The sequence below is a fragment of the Pezoporus wallicus genome, unplaced genomic scaffold, assembly GCF_028554395.1.
Source record: "Pezoporus wallicus isolate ANWC-B61680 ecotype Strahan unplaced genomic scaffold, APGP_CSIRO_Pwel_v1 contig_3488, whole genome shotgun sequence".
Taxonomy (NCBI): Eukaryota; Metazoa; Chordata; class Aves; order Psittaciformes; family Psittacidae; genus Pezoporus; species Pezoporus wallicus.
Window position 1 is genome coordinate 1,495,988 of NW_026635397.1, and position 26,615 is coordinate 1,522,602.

The 26,615-nt window shown below is 47.3% G+C and overlaps 1 protein-coding gene across 1 annotated transcript; it reads left to right on the forward strand.

The window, feature by feature from the left end:
- The first annotated feature begins 3,185 nt into the window (after positions 1–3,185).
- On the forward strand, positions 3,186–26,615 carry COPS8 (COP9 signalosome subunit 8). Its single transcript, XM_057422640.1, has 9 exons — positions 3,186–3,189; positions 15,855–15,946; positions 18,594–18,664; positions 20,003–20,051; positions 21,017–21,149; positions 22,105–22,212; positions 22,688–22,750; positions 23,916–23,957; positions 25,206–26,615. The coding sequence occupies exons 2-9, from the start codon at positions 15,869–15,871 to the stop codon at positions 25,283–25,285; spliced, it is 624 nt and encodes a 207-aa protein (XP_057278623.1). The 5' UTR covers positions 3,186–3,189; positions 15,855–15,868; the 3' UTR covers positions 25,286–26,615.

The window sequence follows — 26,615 nt, forward strand, 5'->3', positions numbered from 1 at the left end:
CTCTTCCCACCCACTGGCAAAGGCTGTGGTTGTTGGTGCTGACAGGCGAAAAGAAGTTTGTTTTCAAACAAAGTTAGTTTTCAGGCTCAGCCCCCCAAAACCAACCTACCATCACTCCAAATGGGCAAAGTGGGAACTTGTCTGTAGATGCCCATCTCCTAGGGCATCACCAGAGCTGGGCTGCATTATCCCTGTGCCCAGCTGATGTCTTTTCCCTCCCTTTCCTCCCTGTTGACCTTTGCAGTTCAGCTAGAAAAAGAAGCCAGAACCAAGTTTCCACCTGAGGGGATGTCAGCTGAATGCCAGGGCATCCTGGTGGAGTATGCCTAATACCTGGGCCTAGCCTTGCCCCAAGAAAGCAGTCCAGGTTCAGCTTCTTATGTCCCAGAGTGGACACTCAGAGCTGAAATGTGGGACCATCTTCAGCCCTTCCTGTAAGCCTCTTTTGCAGTCAGTGCTCTCTGTAGGCAGGAAGTCTGGGTTGGGTGCCAGGGCAGAGCTGCAAGAGGAAAACCAACAGTTCCTGAATGATCCGTTTAAACAACAAATGAGTGGAATGCCCACTTGGCATGCAGTCATTTTCCATTTCCTGGCTCCTCAGTGATTTCCAGTGCTGTTGCTGTGTAAACCCACAGAGCAAACATCTTGTGTTACCACCCACTTGCTCACTGAGTGGCTTCCCAGAGTCTGGGCATCCATGAGATGCCTCTGTCTCGCTTTCAGGTCCAGCTCTGCTGGCTCAGCCACCTCCATGTGTTTTAGTGCAGAGTGAGCATCCCCCACAGGAATTCATGGCAGTTCATCTCTTGGCTGTGTTTAGGGTAATCCTATGTTTTTCTCATAACAAGAAAGAGCATCTGTGACACCCGTAGGCAGCGCTCCAGCAGTTAAAGGGTATGCCAGAAAGGGCCTCTCATTTGTCTCTTCTCCTTTGTCTTCCTGTGCAGTGGTGGCAGTGATTCATTAGATGGACCTTCTTCCACTGCTGTCTTGCTAAAGCTAGGATTCTAACTGACTTGATTGACTTTCAGCACAAGAATTGCCCTGATTTTCCCAGGTGACCAAGAAAAGCTGGGTCTGCCTCAGGGGGCTATCTACCTTACTGCTGGGTGGGCTCTTTTTTTGGCAAATGCTATGTTTTTTTGGGCACGAGGCAGTGGGGATGGGTGAAGCATCATTGCTTCCAGGTTAGAGGAACCCAAAGGACTGGAACCCAAACCCCTGGGCCTGCTTTGTAGGTGGAATCCTTTGGCTTTGGAGGGCTCTTGCAGTTTCCCCAAGGCAGGGCAAGCCCAGAGAGTGGTCACAGCCCTTGTCAGCACAGTAAGACTTGCCCTGACAGCCCCAGGCAGGCAGCAAATGCCTGGAGCCGTGCTTGGTGCTGCTGCTGCTCCAAACCCCTCTGAGCGCTGAGGGCATCCCTTCTTCTCTGTGGATGCAAATGATGCTCCAAGTGCAGGTGGCAGGAAGACCTGGCATGTCCCAATTCCTCGTGCACATCCCACCTTAACTGCTTTGCCATCCCCAGCATCGGAGCTGCTTGACATCAGCTTGGCCACGGTGGGCTCGTGTGACTGCCTCCCTTGTGCTCCTTCACAAGTCCAATGAGACGGCCCCGGTTCATGTTACCTGGGTATAATGCCTCGGGGCTTTTCTGTTTGGACACTGCATGTGGAAGGCAGCTGTCAATTAGCAGATGGAAAACCAGCCTGGAGTGCTAATGAGAGCAAACCTAATAGAGACCTTCCCAAATTGTTTCCATCCAGTTCTCAGGGCCTTTAATTGCTGTCATATTAGCAGGATGCCAGAAGGAAAACACAGGGGAAAAAGCCCCTTTCGGAGGTGGATTTGTCTCTGCCAGGACTGACTCAGAGGCAGCTTCTCCCCTAAATTTCATTTACAGGAGTCTCTTCACTTGGTTCCAAAGTTACATTTGGGGCTGGGCCAGCTCCTGCAATGCCTTTTTCCCCACAGTGAGGGTGGGAGCAGGATGTTCTACCAGCCACCATGGCCAGATGGAAGGCTGGGAACAGATGCTGTCTCCTACGCACCCCCAGTGCTTGATGTTGGCTTTTTCTTAAGGAATGTAGTGAAAAAGGGAATATGATGTACTGAAACAGCAATGGTAAAATGCTTAATATTCCTCTATTCTTACCAAAGAAAAGGCTTCCTGATTGCTGTGTTGGTAAGGGCAGTGATGGAGCCCCATTGCATTAGGCACTAAAAAGAAAGTGAGAGGAAAAGGCAATGAATGAAGCATGGAGAGGACAAGAACAAGAAAACAAAGTGGTTTCTGAAGCTATTATATATAGACAGAAAGACTTACCTTTAATCCCTGCATGTATTTACACGTACCCATTGTTGGCAGTGGATATATTTACCTGAGGGGCTTTTCTCAGGCTCACTCTTTGAAATGAGGGGTGAATGGCTGCTCTCTTGTGGTTATAGTGTTACTTTCCTGCAGTGGGATTGGTGTTCCTTGCATGACGCAGGCCCCTAACATACATTGTGTTGCCCAGCACTCATTTTCTTGCTCTCAAAAGCTTGTGGCTCTGTATATGTTATGTGCCTGCTTGTCTGCCTGCATCACCATCCTGGTCCAAAGGTATCCATCATCTGAGGATTTGCTCCTGCAGTGTCTGGCCTCATACAGTTGTTTGTTTCTGGATTTGAACTGTGGTGGATGTGCTTTGTCCAGCCCTCAGCTAATACAAAAGCCGCAGGAGAGCACATGCTCTTGAAGATACTTGAGAAATAAGGATTAAAAACACGTGTTCCATGGAGATAAAGGGTTGTACTTACTCTTGTTGTTACGCTGGGTTAGGCTGTAGGAGGTGCTTGAGCTGGGAAACAAGCTGATTAGAACATAAAATAATACAGGGGTTATCAGAGGAAGCTTCCTGCTGAACTCAGGGGCTGATACCTGCTCTTTGCTTTGAATCTCTCACAGTTAATAAGGTACCCAAGTGTTTGTACAAGCATAGCTGAGCAGAGAACCAAGAGTTGCTCAGGGTGAAGGCAGGAGCAGCCCCATGCACAGGGTTTATAAATACCCTGCACTGATAAGCTTTTGAATCAAAGCTGTAGATTTGGGCCCGAGGGGAGCTAGCCCAGCGTGTCCCAACCCAGCACATAAAAAATGACCCAGGAGGCTTGTGACGGCAGCCACAGGACCGTGGGTTGCGGTGGCCTCAGCGTCGGGAGCTTCCCGCTGCCTGCAGCAGATAAGTCACTGGTTCCTCTCCTTGGCAGGTCCATCAGTGCAGTCAGTGCCTCTGCGGGGTCCCAGCTGAGAGTCCCAGGGGATGCTGCAGCTGGTGAAGGGGTTTCCCAGGGTGGATCATGCTGTGCTCAGCACCGCTGTGAGTCACGCAGCGGGAGGGGATGCTGTTTCCTGATGGACAAATCCTGGCCGGGACTGAGTGACATTGATTAAAGCCTGATGCATGATTTGAATCCATGGACAATGCAGGCTGGTGCCAGGGACTGAAATCCCCAGCGCAGCGCTTGTGGGGCTGCCCCTTGCTGGGAACGTGGGGCCAAGCCATCCAGGCAGCAAGGCATGGTCTCTGCAGTGGACTGCTGGGGGTGCTGGGATCAATGATGAGTCCGAGATGAAGCAGCTCCTGGGGCAATGGGGTGTCTTTCTGAGGCTTACTAAGCAAAAAAAAGAGCATTTCTTTCTGGCTTTGCTGTGATTCTTGGCCCATTGCGTGTTTTACCAGCATGGCTTAATAGGGGCTAATGCTCCAAGTGTGTCTTTAATAACCCTGGGACAGTAGCAGCTTAGCAAAATAAACCTTTCCCAGCTGCACTGCTCTGGAAACTCGCCTGCTCAGCTGCTTCTCATGCTGGCCCCTTTCTGGACCCACCTCATGAATCTGGGACAGACTGGGACAGACCAGGGATGACCCGGATCCAAGGAACATGCTGTTCAGGGAACACCAGGTTCTGTCTTTCGGGGCCTGGGGCACCACAGGGAATGTGAAGGGTCAGTGGGTTTTTCCCAGCACGCCTGTCAGGGAGCACAGAGGAGAGGCAGGATGGGGAGCCCTGGACACCTGGCCTGAGGATGGGGCTTTGCCTGGCTGCAGTCAGAGGTGCCTGTGATGGGAGGTGGAGCTCAACAGCAATGGAAGAACAGGGGAGATAACCAGAGAAGGGCCTCATCCATGATCCTGATGCTCCCCAGCACCTCTATGAGTACCTTCATTTCTGCCCTTTCTGGAGGCTCTCCCAGTGTTTGAACACTGATGTCTCTCAGTGCAGGTATGAAACATCCTGACTACAGCTCATACCTTCACGTACAGATGCAGTGTGGTACCTGGTTGCTTCACCTCTAAGTCCTTGTGAGATTGAGCCCTTTCCCCCCCCCCCCCCCCGAGGCCTAGAGGGTAATGAATGTTTAGCCACCACATGTGAGGCAGGGAGGACCTGGAGTGTTGACCCCTTTCCTGCATCCATCCCTCTCCGTCCTTCCCTTCTGCTTCCCTGGACCACGTTTGCCCAGAGCATCTGCAAGGTCATGAACCCCCAACACTACCCCAAGGCCACATGTGATGGGGAGGGCAGGGACGGAATGGCCCGAGCACAGAGCCAGACATCTGGTTCGTTAAATGCTACATGTGCTCCCTGGTTTCAAAAGGGAGCAAGGCAAAACAGCCACTTGTGAGATAACAGCTTGCGCAGTCCTCCAGAGTCAGCTCCTTCGCTGCAGCCTGTCCCATGGCTGGGGCTCTGCACAGCCAGGGAGAACCAGGCAGACAATAAGGGGCTCCATTTGCCTTTCCAAGGCAGGCACAGCCCTGGGTAAGAGGGAAAACAGAAGGAGAGAGCTCCAGGCTTTCTTCATGTTCAATAATTGTCAAGGGGAAGCAGGGAACAGAAACCCAGGGATGGGGTTGGTTCAGGTAGGCCAGTGCTTGGGGACAGATTCAGAAACTACAGGAAAATGCTGGGAGTGGAGGAAGGTTTCAGGTTTATGCTGACATGTGTTTTTTTGCAGCTGTATTTCCAGTTTTGTGCTGTGCTCTGTGAGGCTTCACACCTACATGTGTCGGTGTTTGTGGAGGACTCAGGTGGTACCTAGAGGAAGAGGTGAAAATGTTGTCCCTTGGTGCCAGTAAGGTGCAGGACAGGTCTTGAGGAAGCGGTACTAGGGGATTCCCAGGACACTGCATCCCTAAGAGCACTCCTCACCAGCACTTGAGCACTACCCAGAGGTGCCCACATTTGCACTGAGAGCCAAGACCAGTGGAGGATGCGCAGCAAATGGTTACAATACGTCCGTCCGTCCGTCCCCAGAAGGACCTGGTGTGTCAGCCCTGGTAAGGACTCACCATGGGACTCATTTCCTCCCTCTTCCCTGCTAAAGAAGATGCTGGATTCAGGTGTGAGGTGTTGGACACAGAGACTAAATCCCCTGTGTTCTCAGACTGAGATGAAACAAACATTTTCCTCAGTCGAGCTCTTGGCAGCGGGTCAGGGGCATTGGCTGGTGTCAGCCCTCACTATGATCCTTTGCACGCAGTCCCCCCCACCTGCGGAGCTGGAGAACAAAGCACTGATTTCCATCACTTGGCCACCTCACCTTTGGTTGATGCAAGCGAGCTCGGCCCCTGCCTTCACAGCAGGCACTGACATCCGGGTTGAAGCATCTTGTGGTCGGTGCAAGCTGAGGCATTCCTGCCATGCCTGGGGCCTGATGCAGGCTGGAGGTGACTGGGGCCCACAGCTCCAGGGAGAAGCAGCACCAGCAACTGTTGATACCTAAACACGGACCCATCTTCTTGCCTTCCTTTGAGGGGTTTTCTGACTCATGTCTGAGTTAGCCTCAGGATTGGACTGAACCTAACCCGGGGCTCACCTGCATGCTGAGCTCCCAAGGACTTAACAAACCCTCAATCTTGCTGGTAAACGTGAAGGAAGGGGCAACTGTGCCATCCCTATGGAGGAGTCAACTGAGGGGCTGCGAAAACAAGCACATGTGTGGGCTTGTTTGAGGCAAAAGAGGGTTTGGTGCATGGGGAGCCTGGGCTGGGTGAGCTGGCCCTCAGGTTTCTATCAGGGCTGTCCCTGGTCCTATTGGAGCAGCCCTGGGCTCCCATGAGAGCCACCTCCTGCACAAGTGCTGAAGGAGGCATTTGTCCAGCTTTTATTCTTCCCTCTGGGACACGTGGGGGATGGTGATCTCTGATCTCCCATCACCTGAGGGGCCTCCCTCTGCTTTTTGAGATCAGTCCCCAAGAGGACTGCTCAGTGTCAGCCTTAGGTGGTTTCAGAGGTGATGGAGAAGATGGCAAAAAGACCTTAAACCCACCCCAAAATTACGATGTGCTGGAGATGGAGGTGCCGTGATCCCAGGCATGCTCCAACTGCCCAGGAACGGCACAAGGAGTTCTTCCCTCCAGGCTGGGGCCTCTGCAGGTGTTAAAGACATCAAGTGACCACCCTCCTGCGGGTGTTTTTCCATCTGCCCCTGCTCAACAGCTCGTATTTTCCGAGCTGCAGGACAGGCGTGAAGTGTAACAGGGCAGTGCTGGGGTGCCTGGAGATCCCAGTGACCCGGGACTGCACAGCACTGGGATATTCCAAGGCATGGACTTGGAAGTGACAGTTCCAATGACGTTAAATGGGAAGAAGAAATGCAGTGAGCCCTCTGTGCTTATGTCAGTGGAGCAGCAGGAGAAAAAGTGATTTCTTCCAAGAAACCCCCCTTAAACCTTCAGTCCAAACCACTTTCTGTGGCTTTTTGCTCAACACAGACCAGCATTCTCCAGGGAAAATGTCTTTCTTCCCAAGAAACTTCAATTTCACAGCCTCCTGGGCACCCTCACCTCAATCTTACCCATGCAGCGAGTGCCTTTACGTCACCTCTGAGCCCAGATCCAGGCTTGCGTGAGCACACCTCTGTTCATAAAGCACACGGGCATGGGTGTAAATCCCTGCGCTTCATTAAGGGTCAGGCATGTGCTTACAACCTGGTGATGCTGGATACTGCCCGCCTCCTGCGTTGCCTTTTCAATGCAGGAGGTGGCTCCCTACATCAACGGGTCCTTGTGGGGATGTGCTGGGGTTATGTCACCTCCCTCACCCCCTCTGGGGGGGAAACTGGCACAGCCCCATGGACTTGGAGGGAGCCCTTGGCACTGGAAGCAGTTCTGTAATCGGCTCTATAAATAAGAGAGGGGAAAATGATAAATGACACCAGCATTCCCAGCCAGCCGGGGTAGGATTACTCACAGGCACTGCGCCCAAGTGACCTTGGAAGTAAATTCCAGCTAAATTCCTTAAAAAATACTTGAAGGAGGGGTGGGAGCTGGAATGAACTGAGCTCAAGATCCACACGCCCAGGCTTTTAACTCCTATCCAACAGAGAAAGGAGAGATTGGTCCCACCTGTCCCCTGGGACAGAGCAGGGCACATTGTCAGGAATCAGTGTCTATCACCTATGAGGGCTTCCAAAAGGAATCGGTGCACACCAGCCCTCCGAGGGCGTTTTCCAACCACTTGGAGAGAAGCTGGAGCCGATGCACAGGGTTTGGAAACCCAGCTCTAGAAATGTGCTTCATCAGGACAAAGCAGAACTTAATTAGGGCCTGCTGGAAGGGTTGTTCTCTGCAAAGCTCCTCTTCTGCAAAGCAGACCTTTCATCGAACAGGGAGATTATTGGGAATGTTGGGAACTAGGTGGATGCTGCCATCTGAAATGTGCTCTTAAAGAAAGCAAGTTCCTTTGGGGGGCTTTGTAAAGATTCAATTATTTCTGCATTCGGTTGTCAATGGAACATGTTTTTACAGCAAATGGAGCTTTTCCAGGCGTGGTGGGTGATGGATGGGTATCTTACATGGAAATCAGTTAACATTCGTCAGACTCCCATTCAAACAGGAGACTTCAATTGCTGGCACAGCAGTTGATCAGTTCACCCTCATGCTTTAAACTCAACAACCTCCGGTAACCTAATATAGGCATATATTAAATATATAGCACTGCTTATGTGTCATTTAACAAATCTATTCCTCCTGCTCCTTTGCCTCCCTTTCCACAGAAGGCATTTTAACAGCTTGAGTGATGGTGCTTTTTGATGCACAAGTTGTTTTACTGAACAGCAGGATAAAAGTTTGTGCAGGCAGGAATTTCATTAACTTCAGGGTCTTTGTCGCACTAAGCAGCATCAGATTTGGCATGCGGGAATAATGGGTTCCAGGGCCTGAAATTCCCATTATTTTCCATCAGTTTATTTAAAAACCATTGGCTGAATTATAAAGGGCTGCTAAACAATGAATGTACTGTTGTTTCTTATTGTTTGTTGCTGTGCCCAGATGTTTGGTGTCTCAGGGTTCCCTGAGAGCACTTCAGGGTGCCACAGAGAGAAATGCATCCTGTAAAACAACTCCTAAATCTCAAGTTTTCTCCTCATAAAGCAGAATGATGAGTATTTGCAGATGGAATGAAGTAGTCGCAAGTTTCTGATGGTGCTGGCGAGCATTTGCATTGCGTCCTTTTGTCTACTGGGCTCTGTGCAAAGCAGGCCCATCCCGCTTTGCAGAGGGGTAAACTGAGGCACAGTTGGGAAACCTGACATGCCAAACAAACCAACATGGGATTGACCCTTCTTTTTCATCCCCAAGCCAGTGTTTTCCATGTGCTGCATCCCTCCTGAGGGATGTGCATCCCTGAGATGTGCATGCACCTCCTCTCCCCAGCTTTGCACACCATGTGGGGTTAAGGTGATGGGGACGGGTGCTGTGGGGCCAATGGCTCTGTGCCCCTCACATAGCTCCCATGTGGGATGTGCGTGACAAAAAGACCCACCTACATCAGATTTGCTCCCAGGGCCACTCATACCACATGTTTATGGGGGAGGGATGTGCAGGCCCTTCTAATGGCTCTGTTGTCAGAGCCCATGGACTGGCTCTGCTCCCCTCACCAGTGATTTTATGGGTCCCTGCTCTATGGTTAGTGTAAATAAGACAAGGCTCCAAAATCAATAGCCTCCTCCTCTGCTTGCCAGCAGGTCATGCACGTGAGGAATGCCATGTGCTGTAAATAAATGGCTGATGAAAGTGCAGTGTTCTTACAGAATAAATGGCCCTGTGGCTTACATTAAATAGTTCAGTGGAATATGGAGGCGCTGGGTGCATCCCAAAATGTTCCACCCTGAGAAGAGCTTCCAGAGGATATTATCCTGAGCAGACGTGGGGCTGGTCCGTCCTGCCATGTCCAGCCCCCGGACACAATTCAAAGCAGCTTCAGCTCACATTTAAACACCTTTTTGATGAAGAAATTGCCTGTTCAGGGCATTTAAGTGCCAATAACTGTGAAGGGAAGTGTGTGAAGAGGGAGGAGAACAGGATGGGAGGCACGGAAAGCAATCCCCGTCAGGGGAGCGTGTGCATCTGTAATGGTGGCAGTTTCATTGCCATCTCCAAACAGGCTTTGTCAGAACTAAGGTATGATGGGTATGACATTGCTGGGCTAAACCACATCAGAGTGACAAAGCACAGACTGGTGCAAGGGGAGCCTTTCCCAGCAATGGTGGCATTCAGAGAACCCAGGATGTGTGGGTTTAGCTGTAATTTGCTAAGCTTATACAAAGGAGGGGAAACAACAACTTTCTGTTTCGTTTTGAGTGGCTGTTTTCCACTGGCAGTGCTCTCAGGAAGCCCTTCAAGCCAAAAGAGAAACCCCAAGCCCTCAGCAGAAATGCTTGCATCAAAGGTAGCTCTGCTTGCTGTGTTTGGCAGGTGAAGAAAGGATTTCAGTTCTCAGCTGTCCCTGCTCTCTGCCTGTCTTGAAAAAGAAGGGAATCCCTCTTCGATTCCCTTTCTTTTCCTTGAAAACAAAAGAAAGACAATGGGTTGGGGGTTTTACTTAGGAAATGCTGCCTGGAGCACACTTCAGGAGCAATGCAATACCTAGTGTTCCAGTTATTCCAGGTCTAACAGACCTGGTTGTATTGCTGGTACGGAGCAATACTCAGGCTTTCCAGGGCACAGGGAGAGACAAGCGCACCTTCTTGGACCACCAGTGCCCCACCTCTGCTGCTAAAGGCATTGAATACGACTTCCATTTCCTCTCTGCTGTCTCACCACAGGTTTGGAAAGAGCATCTCCTTGCAGCCCTGGACAGTGAATGTGGAGATAGTATAGTTAATAGGGGAATAAGGAGTCTTTGGTGTGAATCATAGTAGTGGAGCTGCAAAGCAGGGTTTGCCTAAGGACCCAGTGATGACAGCCTGGGATGCTGGGGGCCCTAAGAGCCCAGGGGCTGCAAGGTTAACTATAGAACCTTGGAAAGGCTTAGAGGGAAAAGTTAGCATTGAAAATGGACAGCAAACTGCTGCGTGCGGCAGGGCGTCAGCATCTCACTCTTGCTCCTTCCATACACAAGAGATACCAAGGGGCTGATCTAGCAATTTCTACAGCCCCTGGAAGTGATGGTACCATGTTATGGTACCATGGCTTTTTGAGCCTGCTCATAGGATGCAGGTTTGAACTGATCCGTAGAAATCAAAGAGCAAACAAGTGACATATTTCCTCTTCCAGTCTCACAGAAGCATCTCCTCAGAAGAAGCCTTAATCCTCAATCTCTGGGCCAGCTCTTAAGCTAACAGCGTCTTTGTAGGGGATGCAGATCTGATGAAGCGTGGGCTTCTCTCCTATACAGAATGGGAAGCATCTCTCCCTGTGTCCCCAGGGATGTGCATGTGATGTCCCACGTGGAGACCCCCATCCTGGCTGCCTCTGCTCTCCCTTGCCTGCATCCCGGCACAGCTAGATGTGGAATCCAGCTGTTGGCAGCAGGGCTGGGGGAACAAAGAGCCCATTGCAGCGCGGGTCCTGGGTGATGGAGAGCAAAGCCCGGCAGCGCTCAGCAAGCGTCGGGGCCGTGAAATCGGATTTGCGCCCCTGTGCTGGGGCAGGGAGCCTGGGGGCAGCACTCAGTGGTGGAGGGCAGGACAGGTGGCCACAGGCTGGGAGAACCATAACAGGGCATCACGGACACAAGATCCTCTTTGTTAAGATGATACCGGAGCAGGAGGGCGGCTGCGGGAGAGGCTTTGGCACAGCTGCCTGAGCTCCTTTACCTCCCGACATCAAAGCCCGCCTCTAATTGTGTCTTTATTACTTTCACCCAAGCCCTGGCCCAGTGTCCCTGTGGCTTTGCAGTCAAACAGGTGCCTTTCTAACGTGTGAGATTAAAGGACCTTAGTGGATTTCAAAGCGTGCCTCAAGGGACATGGCAATGCATCTGATCCTGTTAGGATGGGGATGCAGGAGCATCTCCTTCCCTGGCATGGGAGGCACATCCCACCTCACAGGCAGACTTATGCCCCCAGCCAGCCCCATCATAAGGTGGGAGGCCAAAGGAGGCCATGGGGCCCCAAGGAAGCCCCCAGGCTCACAGTGTGAGCAGCACCCCGAGGATGCCCTGTGCATCCCATCCTGCTGAGAAGGGCATCGGTTGGAGAGGGGCTGAAGCCTGCAGGGATGCCCCATCCCTCAAGTGCCCCAGCTAGAACAGGGACTCCCCACTTCATCCCCTAAATGCTCCCTACTTCACCAGGGACATCCTCCCCCCACCAACTCATAGCTTGAACCAGGGACCCCCCGATCCATCTCCCAAACCCCCTTTATTAGACCAAGGTCCCTCCACTCCATCCCCCAAACACCCCGTGTTTGGCCTGGGATCCTCCCACTCGATCCCCCCCAAATGTCCCATGCTGAATGCTTGATACTAGAAAACACCCCACACTGGACTGGGACCCTCTCTCATTACCCTCTCCCCGATCTGGACCATTTTAGGGATTTCCATGAGGGAGCACCTTGGTGGGAGAACAGCAAGGGGAAGCAGCATTGCGTTGCATTGCTAAAAGGTACCCAAGGTCCCTGCCGTAGAGGATTAAACTATGCAGAGACCAAGAACTGCTGGCTCAGGAGCCAGGGAGGGGACCGAAACTTGGCTGAGGATCCTATAGAACAAAGCAAAAACAGGAAAATGCAGAGACATGCCTCAAAAGTCATAAAAACAATGTGGTTAAACACACACGGAGTCTCTTTCCCCCTTGGCAGATTACAGGAGGGCAATCTTTGCCTCCAGACGTGCGGGCAGAAGCCATTGCTCACGTTAATTCCTAGGGAAAGCAAGAGGAGGTGGATGGAGGTGTTCAGGGTGCAGAGAAAGGGGCTCAGCTGATCCCAAATCCATCTCAGGGATGGATTTGATCCAGAGCGGTAGAAGAAGGACATAGAGCCCATAGGCAAGGACCGGTGGGTGAATACCTCTCAGCACCTCACACCACAGCAGTCACTTTGCCACAGCTTCTGTGGTCTCCTGCACACCCCACAAGCTCCCCAGGCTCCCTGTTTAAGGGTTTTCCCTTTGATTATAGCACCATGCCGCAGTAAAAGCCGTATAACTGAGGCCTTGGGTTTGAGTGATGAAATAAGGATGAGGAAGGCAAAAAAAAAGAAGTTCTATCCCAGTGATCTTGTTTATGGGAGTTGAAACCAATGCCCCCATCAAAATGGAACAATAAAAACTAATTGTTTGGGGGAAAGAAATGTTAATTTCCCATCAGCCGTTCCCCATTTCCTTTCTGCTGAGCGCAGCTCCTATAATCGAGGCATTTGTCCCCTTTGATGGCTGGTGTCAAATGAGCTTTGATGTCATGGAAGGAAATCATGTATTTAGATACAGCCTTTGCTCAGGTCAGGCACAGTCACTATAAATCAGGGGGCTGAGGGGATGGGGAAGGGTGTGGAGAGTTTCAACTTGACCCTTTAGCACCGTTTTCTTTACCTTTCACATTAAATTAACTCTCCTATTGTTCCATATCACCACATTACATCTTATTTTCCCCATCACGATTCTTTTGTTCCCCTGCAAAGCTTTTGAAGCAGATGAGAAAGGGAAACCTTCTTGCAATCATCTTTCCAGAGGGTACCTCCACATCAGAGGCAGCACATGGAAAGAAATGGGAAAATAAAGCCCTGCCACAACATCTCTGCTAATCTTTCTTGGAAATGCCTCTGGAAACAACCGAAGCTCATCGGGACTGGCGAGGAGAGCAGAACTGGAATCCATTTCATCGCTCTATTAAAGCCCATGCAAGGAACAAATGAGTTGCTGAGATTTTCATGCCATCCTCACCAGGAGCTGAATAAAGATCACATTAAGTTTACACATCTGCAACAGCTGGCAGCCATGTCCTAAAGTGCCTTTCAAGCCTGTGAGCTGAAGGGAAATCAGGATCCTTTCAAGTCAAGGAGCTTTCCCATTAATTTAATGTGGTTGGCTTTGCCAGGGGGACAGATTTCCCAACGTGCTCAGCTGTTTTCCAAGTCTGGCCTCTTCTTTTGGTGCCTTAATGGAAGAGAAGCTCCCAACTAACATAAATGGTCCCATGATTCCCCAGGGTGATAGCTCAGTGGTCTCAGTCACTGTAAAAGGCAGGTTTGGGCTGAATCCATCACTGTTTTGAAGGAACTTTTCACTTCATCAGAAGCTGTTCTTCATGGGATAAAGATGGTGCTGACAGAGCAATGGGACATCAGCCTCAGCCACGCAGCTTGATGGCTTCTGCTTGTGAAGGGCTGTACTCTTATCTGCATGTAGTGGGGGATGTGATGGTGTTGGGGTGCAGGCACTCCTGAAGCAAGTACTTGGGCTCTTTGACCATCCCTGGCAGACGGCATCTCCTGGCTCACTGCAGAGGCACTTGTTAAAGCCCTCTGCAACCACCCTCTGCCCCAGGGCCGAGCAAAACTGTGTGGTGATGGTGTGGAAATCATTCTTGTTCAAGCCAGAGAAGCAGGAGAGGCCAAAGGGTTGAGCTCCCGGCCGTGATGCTTGGTTTCCTCTGTGCTTACGGGGCAAGGAAGGGGTCTGAAGACCCTGCTGAGCCACTCTGGCAGCATCCCCAGCTCCTGCAATCACAGGGTTTGCAACTCATGCGCAGGGAGGAGACAAAGTTGGACTTTATACAAGGGCCTGTAGGGACAGGACACGGGGGAATGGCTTTAAAGTGAAAGAGGGGAGATTTGGATTTGATTGTTGTCCCAACAGCTTAATGAAATCCTGCAAAAGAAATATAATTATATATATATGTTATATCAAATTATATATAATATATATTATTATACTATAATAATATATATAAAACATATATATCTATATAAAAACCTAACTGGGCTCAAATGGGAGTTTCTCCCCTGGAAGGGACAGTGGGATGTTTGGCGGTGGCCACGTCCCCTGTCCCGTTTGTTTCTCTTGCAGACAGTGCCCTCTTGTGGAACCCTCTTGTCTGCTCCATTTCACTGCTGATTCCCCAGCTGAAACGATTACTCGCAGAGAGCGCGAGCATTCACAGGGGACCAGCACAGCCTGCGGTGCCAGGGCTCGTACTTTCCCTCCTGGCACCAGGGAGAAGGATAGCAGCGGGATGAAGGAGTGCAGCCCCATGACATCCCACCATAAGATGAAGCCTTCCCAAATCGACATGCTCTGTGATGGGCATCAGGATGCTCTGACCCCAACCCCACAGTGCTAAGGAAAGGTCTCCCACTGGCACCATCATAAGCTGCCACCCGCTTTGTTCTCCCTATTGCCTTCCAAAAAGGCGTGAGATAATTGGAAAGCAGAACAAAAGGTGAGGACAATGCTCTCCTCTGGGCAAATCCCAAAGAGAACACAGGTCATTTTAATTTTTCCATAGCCATGACCTCTCCTGGAGCACGGAGACTCCCTGGCAACAGGGTCAGGCTTTATGCCAACCTTTCTTTATGCAGCATCATCGAGGGGCTGAGCATCTCTGTGCTTTCCTGTTTCCAGCCCAAAAGCATGGGCTTCACCTCCAGAGCACCTTGCTGGAGCCAGGTCAGGCTTATACAGGGCAACCCTAATTTAGCAGCAAGATCATGCAGCTCTTGAGCACAGCTTGAGGGAACTCTTGTAAAGGGCTGTAGGGGTCTCTGGTTGAATATGAAGAATAACTGATTTGGGGGATGGTGTCTGGGGTGACCCTGGGGGTGAAAGATTGTGGGGGAGCACTGGGGTCAGGCTCTGTTCAAGAGATGTGGGGCTGCGGTGGAGAGCACATTGGTTGTATTGGAAAGCAAGGATTTGCAGGAAACAAAGCCCCAGGTAGGTTTGCTCTAAGAAAAGGAAAGTTTCCTTCTGTGTCTCTGATTGCAAAGATCTGGTGACAATCCTCCTGCTTTCCAAGGATGCACTCCATGCTGTAAGCATGTTCAAACCCCTCCAAGTCATAAATACATCACCTGATGGGAGGTGGGACTGGGGGGTCCTGGTACAGCCCTGTGAGGATGGGAAATGGAGTCACAGGAGGGTGCAGAAGAAGAGTGGCCCCACCTGTAAAATAGAGTTATACCCCATGTTGGTGTACTATGTGCTGTTTTGGTGGGTGCATGTACTCATAGAGATGGTATGTTATATTGCACATGTAATGTGCAATAAAGGGTGTATGTCACACATCATGTGAAATGTGATATGTATGTATGTCATGCATCACGTGGTATGTGATATATACATACAGACACCTTAACGTGATGCGTTTATCGCACAGGAACAGAGAGAGATAACGCGGGGTGAACACGGTACAACCGACCCGCTCGTTATCACACACGGGCTAACCACAGCCCACCCCCGCCCGGCGCGCCAAAACAGTGACCACGCCCTTTGACCACGCCCCCGACGTAAGCCACGCCCCTGTCCCCGCGGTCCTCCAGGGTCATGGAACAGGGGCTAGAGCGGCTGGCGCGCGGAAGTACGTGCTTGGTGGCGTCGGAAGTGACGTAGCCGCGCGGGCGCCTCTTGAGGTGCGGCGGTGCTGGCGGGCGGGAAGATGCCGGTGGCGGTGATGGCGGAGAGCGCCGGCGGCTTCCGGCGGCTGCTGGAGCAGTGCGAGACGCAGGAGCTCGAGGTGCGAGGGGTTCCTGAGGCCATGGGAAGGGCTCGGTGCCGCGCCAGAGTGGTGGCGGTGGGGTCAGGGGCGACGGTAGCGGCGGCCTCCGTGACTGGGGAGTTCTGGCTGGAAAACCCGCACTGTGAGAGACATTGAGGTGCTGGAGCGGGGCCGGAGAGGGGCAGTGGAGCTGGTGCAGGGCCTGGAGCACAAGTGTGATGGGGAACGGCTGAGGGACCTGGGGGGTTCAGTCTGGAGAAGAGAAGGCGCAGGGGGGACCTTATCGCTCCCTACAACTGCCTGACAGGAGGATGGAGCCAGGAGGGGCTGGGCTCTGCTCCCAAGGAACAAGGGATGGGACAAGAGGAAACGGCCTCAAGCTGCACCAGGGCAGGTTTAGATGGAGCTGAGGAACAATTCCTTCCCCACAGGGTGCTCAGGCATTGGAACAGGCTGCCCAGGGCAGGGCTGGAGTCACCGTCCCTGCAAGTGTTCACACACCGTGGAGACGAGGCCTCAGTGCCATGGGTTAGTGGTGGCCTTGGCAGTGCTGGGGAACGGTTGGACTGGATGAGCTTAAAGGGCTTTTCCAACCTGGTTGATTCTGTGAAAGTGCTGGTTTGGGAGCATACCCTGGTGCTGCAAGGAGAGATGTTTGTGGTGATCTGCCTGTGCGTGTGTTTGAGGTTGGTGTGGGTTCGGTGCAGAAGCCTGCCAAAAAGTAGTTGGAAAATCACAGACTGTAGATAAATGAGAACATTTTAGTATGATTACTCGGGTCTTTTTGGAGGCTTGTGTGCAAGAGAGTTCAGCTTGACCCCATTTCCTCTTGTCCCACCCCTTGCTCCTTGGGAGCAGAGCCCAGCCCCTCCTGGCTCCATCCTCCTGTCAGGCAGTTGTAGGGAGTGATAAGGTCCCTCCTGAACCTTCTCCAGACTAAACCCCCAGGTCCCTCAGCTGTTCCAAGCAGCACCATGTTAATGCTGATAGCACTTCCTGGGTGATATCCACAGACCCTTTCTCGGCTTGCAGAGCTCCCAGTGCTTTCTGAAATGTGAAAATCGCACATCCTAATGGGGAGGATTGAAATAAGGGAAAATTTGGGTTCTTCCTCTTTTGTGCACTCTTTAGTGATTCTGATTTCCCGGTGTTGATGCCCTAGCAACTGAAGGGAGACAGTGGTTCAAGTATGTGATCATTTACAATAGCAGAACTTTGGTGTTGACAAATCAGAGCTTTGCAGTGGAAAATATAATCCTTAGATGGGAGGGGTCCCTACTTACCATGTGTGTCATCAAGCTTCAGTTGGGAGTTACAGTGCAGAGCCCAGGTGCCTCTCATGTTCTCAGCATGGTGCTGTAGCTTCTTGGTATGCCGAGAGCTTTGCAGAAGAGTGCTGTGGAGCTGGAGGGAGATTGTTGTGCTGAAAATATGAGCTGCCTGCTGCCTCAAGTGATGGGCACTTGGGTATAGAGAAGCAGAAAGAGTACCCTTGTACCTCTGGGGAGAGTTGAGAGTGGCTCCCCCTTCTTGCTGGGAGCTGTTCAGTGCTTGCTTTGAAGGTGTGTGTGTTTCCATCCTTCAGAGTAGCACACCAGTACAGCACTTGTCGCTAAGGCGTCTATTAAGGAAGTGTGGGTAGAGGGATGCTTAGATGAGATGGTGTTACTCCTATGATCACAGCATGTGTTAACAGTCACTAATAGCTCCTCATGAGGGAATGTTGGTTCTTACACACCACGTTTCTATAAATGGAGTTACCTTTGTGTTTCCATTCAGATTGAGAAGCTTCAAACAGTGTCTGATACTTAGGTTTGGGCAAGCTGTTTGAATCTGACTTGCAATAGCTTTGGCTGCCTTTTGGCTCTTATGAGGGGGTTGCAGGGTTCTGTCAGGCTCAGTTCTGAGTGTCAGGGATGGCTCCCAGTTGGCTTTGGGCTTTGCTTCTGCAGCCATGCTCCATGACACAGCTAATCACCTCCTTTTAGTTCAAATGAGCCTATCTATCATACATGTAATTAAATAGCTGCATAACTGGCTTCCTGTGAGTCCTTTCTGCACTGTATTTTGATAAATTGCTAAAAAAACTACTGGAAATCTCTTCAGCTTTTAAATTATTGTAGACTTTCAAAATTTTGTAACTTTATTATAATTAATTTTTCTCTACTTGCTTGGTTTATGAAGTCTGGCTGGAGTGTAGCAAGTGCCAAATCTTAGTTTAGGTTCTAAAGAAGGGCAGTTCAAGTGAGCAAAGAAGCTTTACTCTGGTGGAATGCCCTGAATTGAGCTGAAGTTTGGCTCAAGATAATGGTGTCTAAAACCAGCTGTTTGTAAGGAACTGTAAAGTTAGGTGGTTACCACTTCCATGGTTGTAAGCTAGAACACTGGAGTAATGAAAGATGTAACCTTATGTTTTCATGCAGCAAAACAAAGTTTACTAAGTAAAACTTCTGGCATATGCAAGTAATCTCTTCATTGTAAGATACAGCTGCACTGATACAACACAGCAACTTTGACAGTTTGTCCAGACCTATTATGTGATGTGGGGAAAAGAAAAGATTGTCTTGGAGTGTTCAGTTTCCATTAAAGTTGGCTTCCTGCTGTATTTTGTAAGATACCACACTTAAAATATATAACCAACTTCTTTGTATGTGTTTTTTTTTAGGCCCCTGGAGGAATTGCAACCCCCCTTGTTTATGGCCAACTGCTAGCTTTGTACCTGTTGCATAATGACATGTAAGTGTTTCACTTAATGTTTCACTTCAGATACTGAACTTGTTGCTATTAGTTTGAGCTGCAGTTGCCAGGATATTAGGAATGGGTTGTGTGACTAGCAAAATGCATGTAGGCAGTACTGTGAGGTTTTTGGTTTGTTTTTTTACGTTGTTCCCAGAGTTAAGTCTTATTTACCATTTGTTCTGTCAGGAAAATTACTCTCCTTTGCTCTTACCCACCTTTTGAGAAGGCTGGCTTTAGGATAAAAGATCCTTAAATAGTGAAATTGGCTCCTTTGGAAAGTGTTGAGCACTTCAGCATGTTGATTTGTAGCTTTTCAAGGCTGCATTTGTTTTGAGTAGCATTGCATGCTGCTGCTTGAGTTTAAATTACAGCAGGAAAACTCTAAACTGTCCATGGTAAAAATGAGGGATACTGTTGGTGTGAATGAGCTGAATCTGCATGAAGCTGTAATCCTTTGAATTCAGTCTGGTGGTATATTACATGGCCCTGTATGAACCTGATTTACTGTGTTTAGGATTTTACAGAGAAATTGCTGAGTATTTATTCAGGCAGAATAAATGATATTACTGTGTTTGATTATCAAGCCCAAGTAAGGATTGGTCTGGGGATTTGAAGACTGGAGTGGTTTGGGGGTTTTTTGCATTGTAGATAATATATTGTTTCAGGACAAAATCCCTGAGAATGCTGAAACTGATGTAGGTAACCTTGGTTCACATGGATTTAAAGTTTTAGATTTGTGTTTTTCTCTGTTTGGCATTTTGAATCTTTGTGAGCAATTTTATTGTGCAAAATTGTTGTTTTTTTTCCTTTCCCATTTTAGTTTTATATTCTCTCCCCTTGTAATTTACCTAATCATTATTATCAGTAGTAGTAATATTGTTGCACTGTACTTTAAATTGTTCTTATTGCAACTGGTGGGCTTTACATTCTTTTGATTCTGCTCCCAATCCTGCCTGAGGAGGGGAAGAAGGGGCTCATTTACCAGCTGGGTCTAAACCACAACACACTATTCATAAGTCACTGTTTGTACGTGTCTTCATCAAAAATGCAGCTATTCTAAAAATACAACTGCAAAAGTAACCTCTGTGAAATTCTGCCCAGGGCAGGTGAATAATGAACCTTTTCTGAACTGTGCTGAATGAGGCAGTTAATGAACTATTGGTTTTATTATGGTAGTCATAATGTTTGCTTGAGAGTAACATTGTTGTTCTACTTCACTAAATGTAGGAAATATTTTAAAGCACTGAGATGACTTAACAGTGTCTGAACAAAGCTTTTGGTGTCTCTTTGTAGCAAACATTTGCTTACTGAGAAGTATTTTTAACTTTGTTTTAGGAATAATGCACGCTATCTTTGGAAAAGAATCCCTCCTGCTATCAAAACTGTAAGTAATGCATAAAATGCCATTTGATACTAGACCAATTTCATGTAAGTTTGCTAATAGTGACACTTTTCCCTCAGTGATTGTGTTTGGGAAGTAGCCTTGGGCTTAGCTCTGTGCTATAAACTGCTTTCCCAGCAGGTGGCATAATGGTATTAACATTTTCTTGTTGCTTATCTTGCCTCTTCACAATCTGGTGCAACAGAATTCAGTAAGTCTGTGGAGTTTTTAGTAGAAAGCTTCATGCTGAAGTGTAGTCAGCTGGAGGAAAGCAATTGATCTGGCTCTGGGATGAGGCCATGTTCCACATGAGGGTGCAGGATACCTTATGCTGCAAAAAGTGATCTAAACTAAGATGCATCTTCAAACTGATTAACTTCCTGATGGCACTTGTTTTGCACTGCATTTGGATCAAAGATGCATTTTCAGATTCAGCTAAATATAATAAAACTTAAAGCCAGTAGTGGGAGAGCAGTTGTAGTGACTGTAGTGTTACTGTATTAAGCATGACCTGTTGTCAAGATTGCAAGACTTTGCAAACTGAAAATTGCCTGCACTGTGCAAACAGCCTCTGCAGCTTAGAAAGCCTCTACTGAAGAGGCAAGCATCTCTCCAAGCAGAAAATAAGCTGTGCCTGTCTTTTTTGCAATTCCAGTCAGTATCCTGAGGGCAGATTTCTCTCCATGATTGTTTTAGCTGGTCATGTTAGCCTGGATTGGTATAACTGATGTGAGCAGACTTTGCTTATGTGGGTGGTAACGTTATGGCAGAGGATCGATCAGGGAGCTTGCAGCAGTGATATATGCTAGAACAAGATTTCCTTATGTTTTTCTGTTTGTCTTTGAGTTGCGATATTCTCTTGCAGTGGGGAAAGGAAGTGGAAATTTGCTTATACAGTATGGTCACTGTAGAGAATGCACTGGTCTGGGTTAACTTTTTGTTGGGTTTGGTTGTTTTTCTCACAACAGGCAAATGCTGAGCTTGGTGCAGTTTGGTCAGTGGGACAAAGAATCTGGCAGAGAGACTTCCCAGGAATCTATACAACAATCGGTGCACATCAGTGGTCTGAGACCATTCAACCAATCATGGAAGCACTTAGAGGTACAAATTGAGCTCCTGAAGGTAGCAAGCAACTATTTATATGTTGCCTTAAATTATTTCTGTGTGCTCAAACACAAACAGACAAGTAGATAAATGACTACTTATTATGAAAAATCACAAGTGGTGAGGAAGGTTGTTGTCAGGTTGTTGTAGGTTTTACTTACTGGGACTTTAGGTACCAGGTGTGAATAAAAATTTCATTGCAATAACTTGTTTGTTCAAGTTGAATCGTTTTCATTAGGGCTGTGTATGTGATTGTTGTATTGGAATTTCATATACTATGTTCTGTAATAGCAAAACAGACCACCAGTTATGCAGTTTGATCAGACTTCTACCTAATCTAGGGAACTTGGTTTGGTATCTGAAGAACGTTGTGACACTTACGTAAAAGTTTTTCTTTTAAATGTCTGTTTAGACGAATGTTTTATAAACTGTGTAAGATGCAAAGTCCTGCTTCTAGAGGGCAGGACAGACTTCTAAGTCCTTCTAAGGTGTGTTGCTGTAACATTCTCTGTAGCTTCAGAAACTGGGATTTTCTTAGATGCCTTGGTGTCAAACTATGAATGCCTTTTTGGCCACATCTGCTTTAACTCGTTGGTTTTTTTTTTTCTTCTTTTTCCCTTTTTTTTTTCCTGTTTCTAACTATTTGATACACAAACTCATTGCAAATGAAGGCTGCCATGAGAAGCAGAGTTTCCTAAATGGGTTTACATACTGGTGGTAGTACCCAAGATGCTGCAAACTGCATTTGGAAGTTGAATGGGGTCATTGAGGGTTTTTTTTCCTGGCATAGAGCAAGCTGTTATCTCTGGCTGTGGTACTTCAGTGAATAGTGGGAAGGGAGGGGGAGCTTTTCAAGTGCTGGCTTTAAGGGTGGTAGTAATAGAAATGGAACAAAAAGCGTTAGGTTTTTCTAGCTATGGAAATCTGCCTTACAGTGTTTCTCTCGCCTTAGATGCAACTAGGAAACGAGCCTTTGGACTGGTTTCTCAGGCATATACCTCAATAGTTGCAGATGATTTTGCAGCTTTTGTCGGGCTTCCTGTAGAAGAAGCTGTGAAAGGTACTTTGCATTTATTCACTGAATAGTGTTTCTACACATGATTGAGATCAGAGAGCTGTGAGTGATGGGAAATAAGCATTTGTACAAGTTCAGAGACTTGTAAAGAAAAGTGATGGGATGAGGCAGTGAATAGAGAAATATGTCTTGGTTTTGGGTGTTTTGTTTGGGGGGGGGTGGTACTAGTTACCACTGGTTATCTTCCCTTATGTATGTGGAAGTGTTAAAGCAGTTCTGTGGCGAGAGAAGAGTGAAGGTAGTGGATTAAGCTAGTTCCATGTGTTACTACTTTCGTGGTATTACTTGTAGAACTACATGTCTAAATAAAAGCATTTTCATAAGTAGTATGCCTTGGAGTTACAACATGTAGGCAGTGAACTGAGATACTTTTCTACTGGTCTTAATGTGCATCTTTGTTTTACATTTCTAGCAATTTTACAGGACATTCGTTCTTACTAATGTAAAAATGCCTTTTCAGGTGTATTAGAACAGGGCTGGCAAGCAGACTTTTCAACTCGTATGGTAATGCCTAAAAAGCCAGGTAGGTGGAGCTCTTACTTGATTAGATGTTGAGTTTAGTGTTTTCTAGTAATTAGATGTTTTTAATTACAAATATACATAATATTTTCTTAGATTCTTTTATGGGGGCTTATGCTGCTTACATGGAATGCTTATAGGTGTAGGAAGTACAAAGCAGTGGATTTGGTTTGGGGTTATAAGTATGGATTAAACTACATTCTCAAATTAACTGTTTTAAACAAATGCAGACAGGATAAGCTATGATTTCTCCTGCTCCTCCTCTGCTGCAGTGGAATGTAAGTTGGATGACCTCAAGGGGCATGGCTTAATCTAATAAAGATGATTAAAACATGTACCAGTTTGAACCTAGGGAGTTTTTCAGGAGAAGCAGAACTTCTTTGGGCAGGTATCTTGTGGATCTTTGTGCTCTGAGGAGCTCCAGTCCTTGGTGTAATTTTCTTTTTAAACTTTGTTCTATTGGATCTTTTCCCCACTGACATTGTGGTATTGATAATAGTGTCTGTTCCTGCAAAGCTCAGGCTTCAGAAATGCTTGTTTCTTTTGGTTTGTTTTATTTTTTATGCTAAAGCTGTCTCTATGGCTGGCTATGGCAAAGATAAAATTAAGCTATGAAAGCAGACTAAATGACTGCTCTTAAACTGCACAGCACAGCTCTGGAATAAGAAGCTACATACAGCATATCCAAAAGGCAGCATCTATTAGCCTAAGAAAATACATTGTTTGTATGGGCAGAGTTTTTAGGAGTTTGGAGCCCAGAAGATCACAATAAACATGTGCCAGGGAAGGTGTTGAAATTTATCCCTAGGGGCACATACCAACCAGAGCCCTGAGCTTTTGTACGTGATCAGGTTTTGTATGAACTGGTTGCAGCATATGTAGTGTTGGCAAGTACTGAGAACTAGTTACATGTGGTTCTTTCCCAAAAGTGAGTGTAAGAACTACTATTGAGGCAAAAGAAAGAGGCAGGAGGTTGTCATCTATTTTAAAGCTACATGTCTAACTAGCTAAGCCTTGACTATTCTGCTTTTTAGTTGTGAAGTAAAATAGGATAAATGAACGGGCTTCATTTTAATTACCTTTTCATCCAGTTTTGGCTTGCTCTGTTAGAATTGTTCAGAGTTGGTCCACTGAGCTCACTTCTGTGGTTGTTTTTTTTTTTTCTTCAGGTGTGCTGGAAGCTTCCTTTAACAGATTTATTCCTTCATCAGGTATGTTCTGTTTAATAATCTGTGTGCATATATCTGAACTTGCATGATGAATATAAATACAGTTTTACCAGCACCACAAAATGGGAATTGAGTCCTGGAGAAGTGAATGTTGTCATTTCTCCCTCAAAAACACCACCTCAGTCAGGTGCTACATGAACATGTTTCTCCCTCTGTCTTCTCTTTCCCTCACACCTTGAGGAGTGCCTGAGATTCTCGCTTCCAGTTGAAGTGGGAGCAGAAGTAGGGAGCAGATGCCAAAGCGGAGGCAGACAGCCCCTATAAGACAAAACCTTTGACATGAAGGCAAATGCTTCACAAAGCTCATTGCTCTTGCATGATGTGGCACTTCTGTAGAATGTATCTTGTGATTTTTCTTGAGTGCTCAACAGTGGATTGAGGTGTGTAGTATGTTATGTCATGCTGATTCTCAAAACACTGGTCTCTGTTGTTCACAGAGTAGTGACAGCAGATCTAAATTGGTGGCTTGCTGTGTCTAATAGTGGCCAAAAGTATCTTAAATATACAGGCTTAATTCCAAGGCCATTTCAAGAGCTGGGTTCTTGCTTTTTAAAAGCATTCTGATTGTCAGCCTTCTCTGTCACATCCTGACAGCCCTAAGCAGTATGTCCACTTATGTACATCCTGAATCCTGGTCTGTTAGCTCTTCAGGAAGACTAAATACAACTTCTGCTATTTTTCAATTTCTCATTTTTAATCATCTCCCTGGAGATGATCTCGCTTGTCTTCCAACCTCTTGTTAAGCTGTAATCTCAGGCGTGCTAGCATCTGTATAATGATCTGCATCATGTGCACTCTTTTCTCTTTCATCCCATTCAGTACTTTGCTGTGTTTTGTTAGTAACGTAGCCCTATGGATTTATTTGGTATCTTCAGTATGGCAACTTGTAAGGAAAGGAGCAACTGAAAACCTTCAGGAGCTGTTGTTGTCAAGTGGAAGGTGTATCAGTCTTCATCATTCAGACTCCAGTATATGGAACAAACTGCTGATAGGTGGAACTTGTATTTTAGCTTCTTTGCTGTTAGTAACTCTTGCATTACTTAAGGTTGCAGATAACAGAAAAGTTATGTCAGCTAAAGCTGCATAGGCAGGAAATGCAGTTAAGCTATGTCCCCATAAGACTGTTTAACAGTCTGCATTTAATGTCTTCCTTGCTGTTGTAATGGCTGGTATTGCAGATGGATTTGTTTTCTTAATTTTATTAATGATGCCTTTGTTTTATCTTTGTAGAATCTGCTCCAGTTCCACCAATTCCGAACGAACAGCAGTTGGCCAGATTGACTGACTATGTGGCTTTCCTTGAAAATTGATTATCCTGCTCCTATATCCAGACCAACTTGGGAATCCTGTGTACTGACAGTTCTAGGAATCTAAGATTTATTTTATATCTGTTAAACATTGCAGTGGCCCCTACTCAAATGTGTGAAGTATACAGTGGGTGTTAGTACAATTAGTGTGTTGCCAAAGCCAAGCTAGCAATTGAAACAATCCTGTAACTCCTGTCATATTTATTCAGTAGGTACACAGCAGTATTACATAGGGGTTTTTGTTGACTTGTAGCAGAGAGAGGCATAACTGTTTTTCAGGTATACTGGAAATGGAGAAGGAAAAGAGCAAGTTAGTGGTGTTGAGGAATTTATGCTAGTAGGTTATGTGCTTCTATGGTAAGGACAGCAGTGCATACACAGATCAATTGCATGTTGAACCAAAGTGATGGATTGCCCTACCCCTGTCTGCAGAGAGGAAATATGTTGGTGAAACAGGCACTTGAAGAAAACAATTTATAGGAATTTCTTTGCATGTGAATTTGTGGCGTCTTTCTAATTGTTCTTCTGTTGGTCTTCCTGGATTGTTAAATCTTCTTGTTTTGAGGTGTGGAATTTCACATCGGGCATATTTTTACAGCAGAATAATTGGAGTCATTTAAGAAAAGCAAGTTTTGACTTGGAGCAAGAATTTTTACTTTTGGAAGGTGTTATTAGTGATGTAAGACACCAGATAATCTGCTGGGTAATCATACACCTGCTTGAAGCCTGTCATGTCTTGGTCTGGGCTGGGATCTACAAAACCCAACAACTCTTACCCATCTTTAAGCTTTTTGGATTACCTCTGCAGTTACTGGAGAGGAATTCAAACATTAGAGTAAGTATCCCTGAGTAGAGACCAATTGGGATGGGGGTGGCATGCTATGCTGCAATGTCAGTTTGAGAAATACAGTTTCTGTATCGGAGCACTGCTGTGTTAAACTTTGAGAGTGGGTTTTGGAAGCAGAAAGCTGACCTGTATTTCCAAGCTTCTTATTTGTATTATGCTGGTAAATATGCTATGGGGAAAATAGTGGTGCTTTAAAGGGCAGTGCCTGCCTCCCTTTGCTTCTTCCCCCTCTCCAACATCATACTCAATGGTTTTATTGAAGATGGCAAGTGTGCTGTGTGTTGTGATTGTTCTTTCCAGTGTGCACTACCTACTGTACATTCTCTGTCTGGGGATGTGTTAGCAGGGAGGAACTGTGACCTGTGCACTGCTGCTTTTAGAGCTCCCTTTATATATAAACACTTACTTAAATTGATTATTTATTTGAAACCCACCGAAGACTTGGATTTCTAAATTCAGTGATATTAAAGAAAATGTTTACACTGA

Coding starts and splice junctions, on each gene's coding strand:
- COPS8 (XM_057422640.1), top strand. CDS start 15,869: ATGCCGGTGGCGGTGATGGCGGAGAGCGCCGGCGGCTTCCGGCGGCTG. Junction 18,665..20,002: donor TACCTGTTGCATAATGACAT/GTAAGTGTTTCA, acceptor ACTTTGTTTTAG/GAATAATGCACGCTATCTTT. Junction 22,751..23,915: donor GGTAATGCCTAAAAAGCCAG/GTAGGTGGAGCT, acceptor TTTTTTCTTCAG/GTGTGCTGGAAGCTTCCTTT.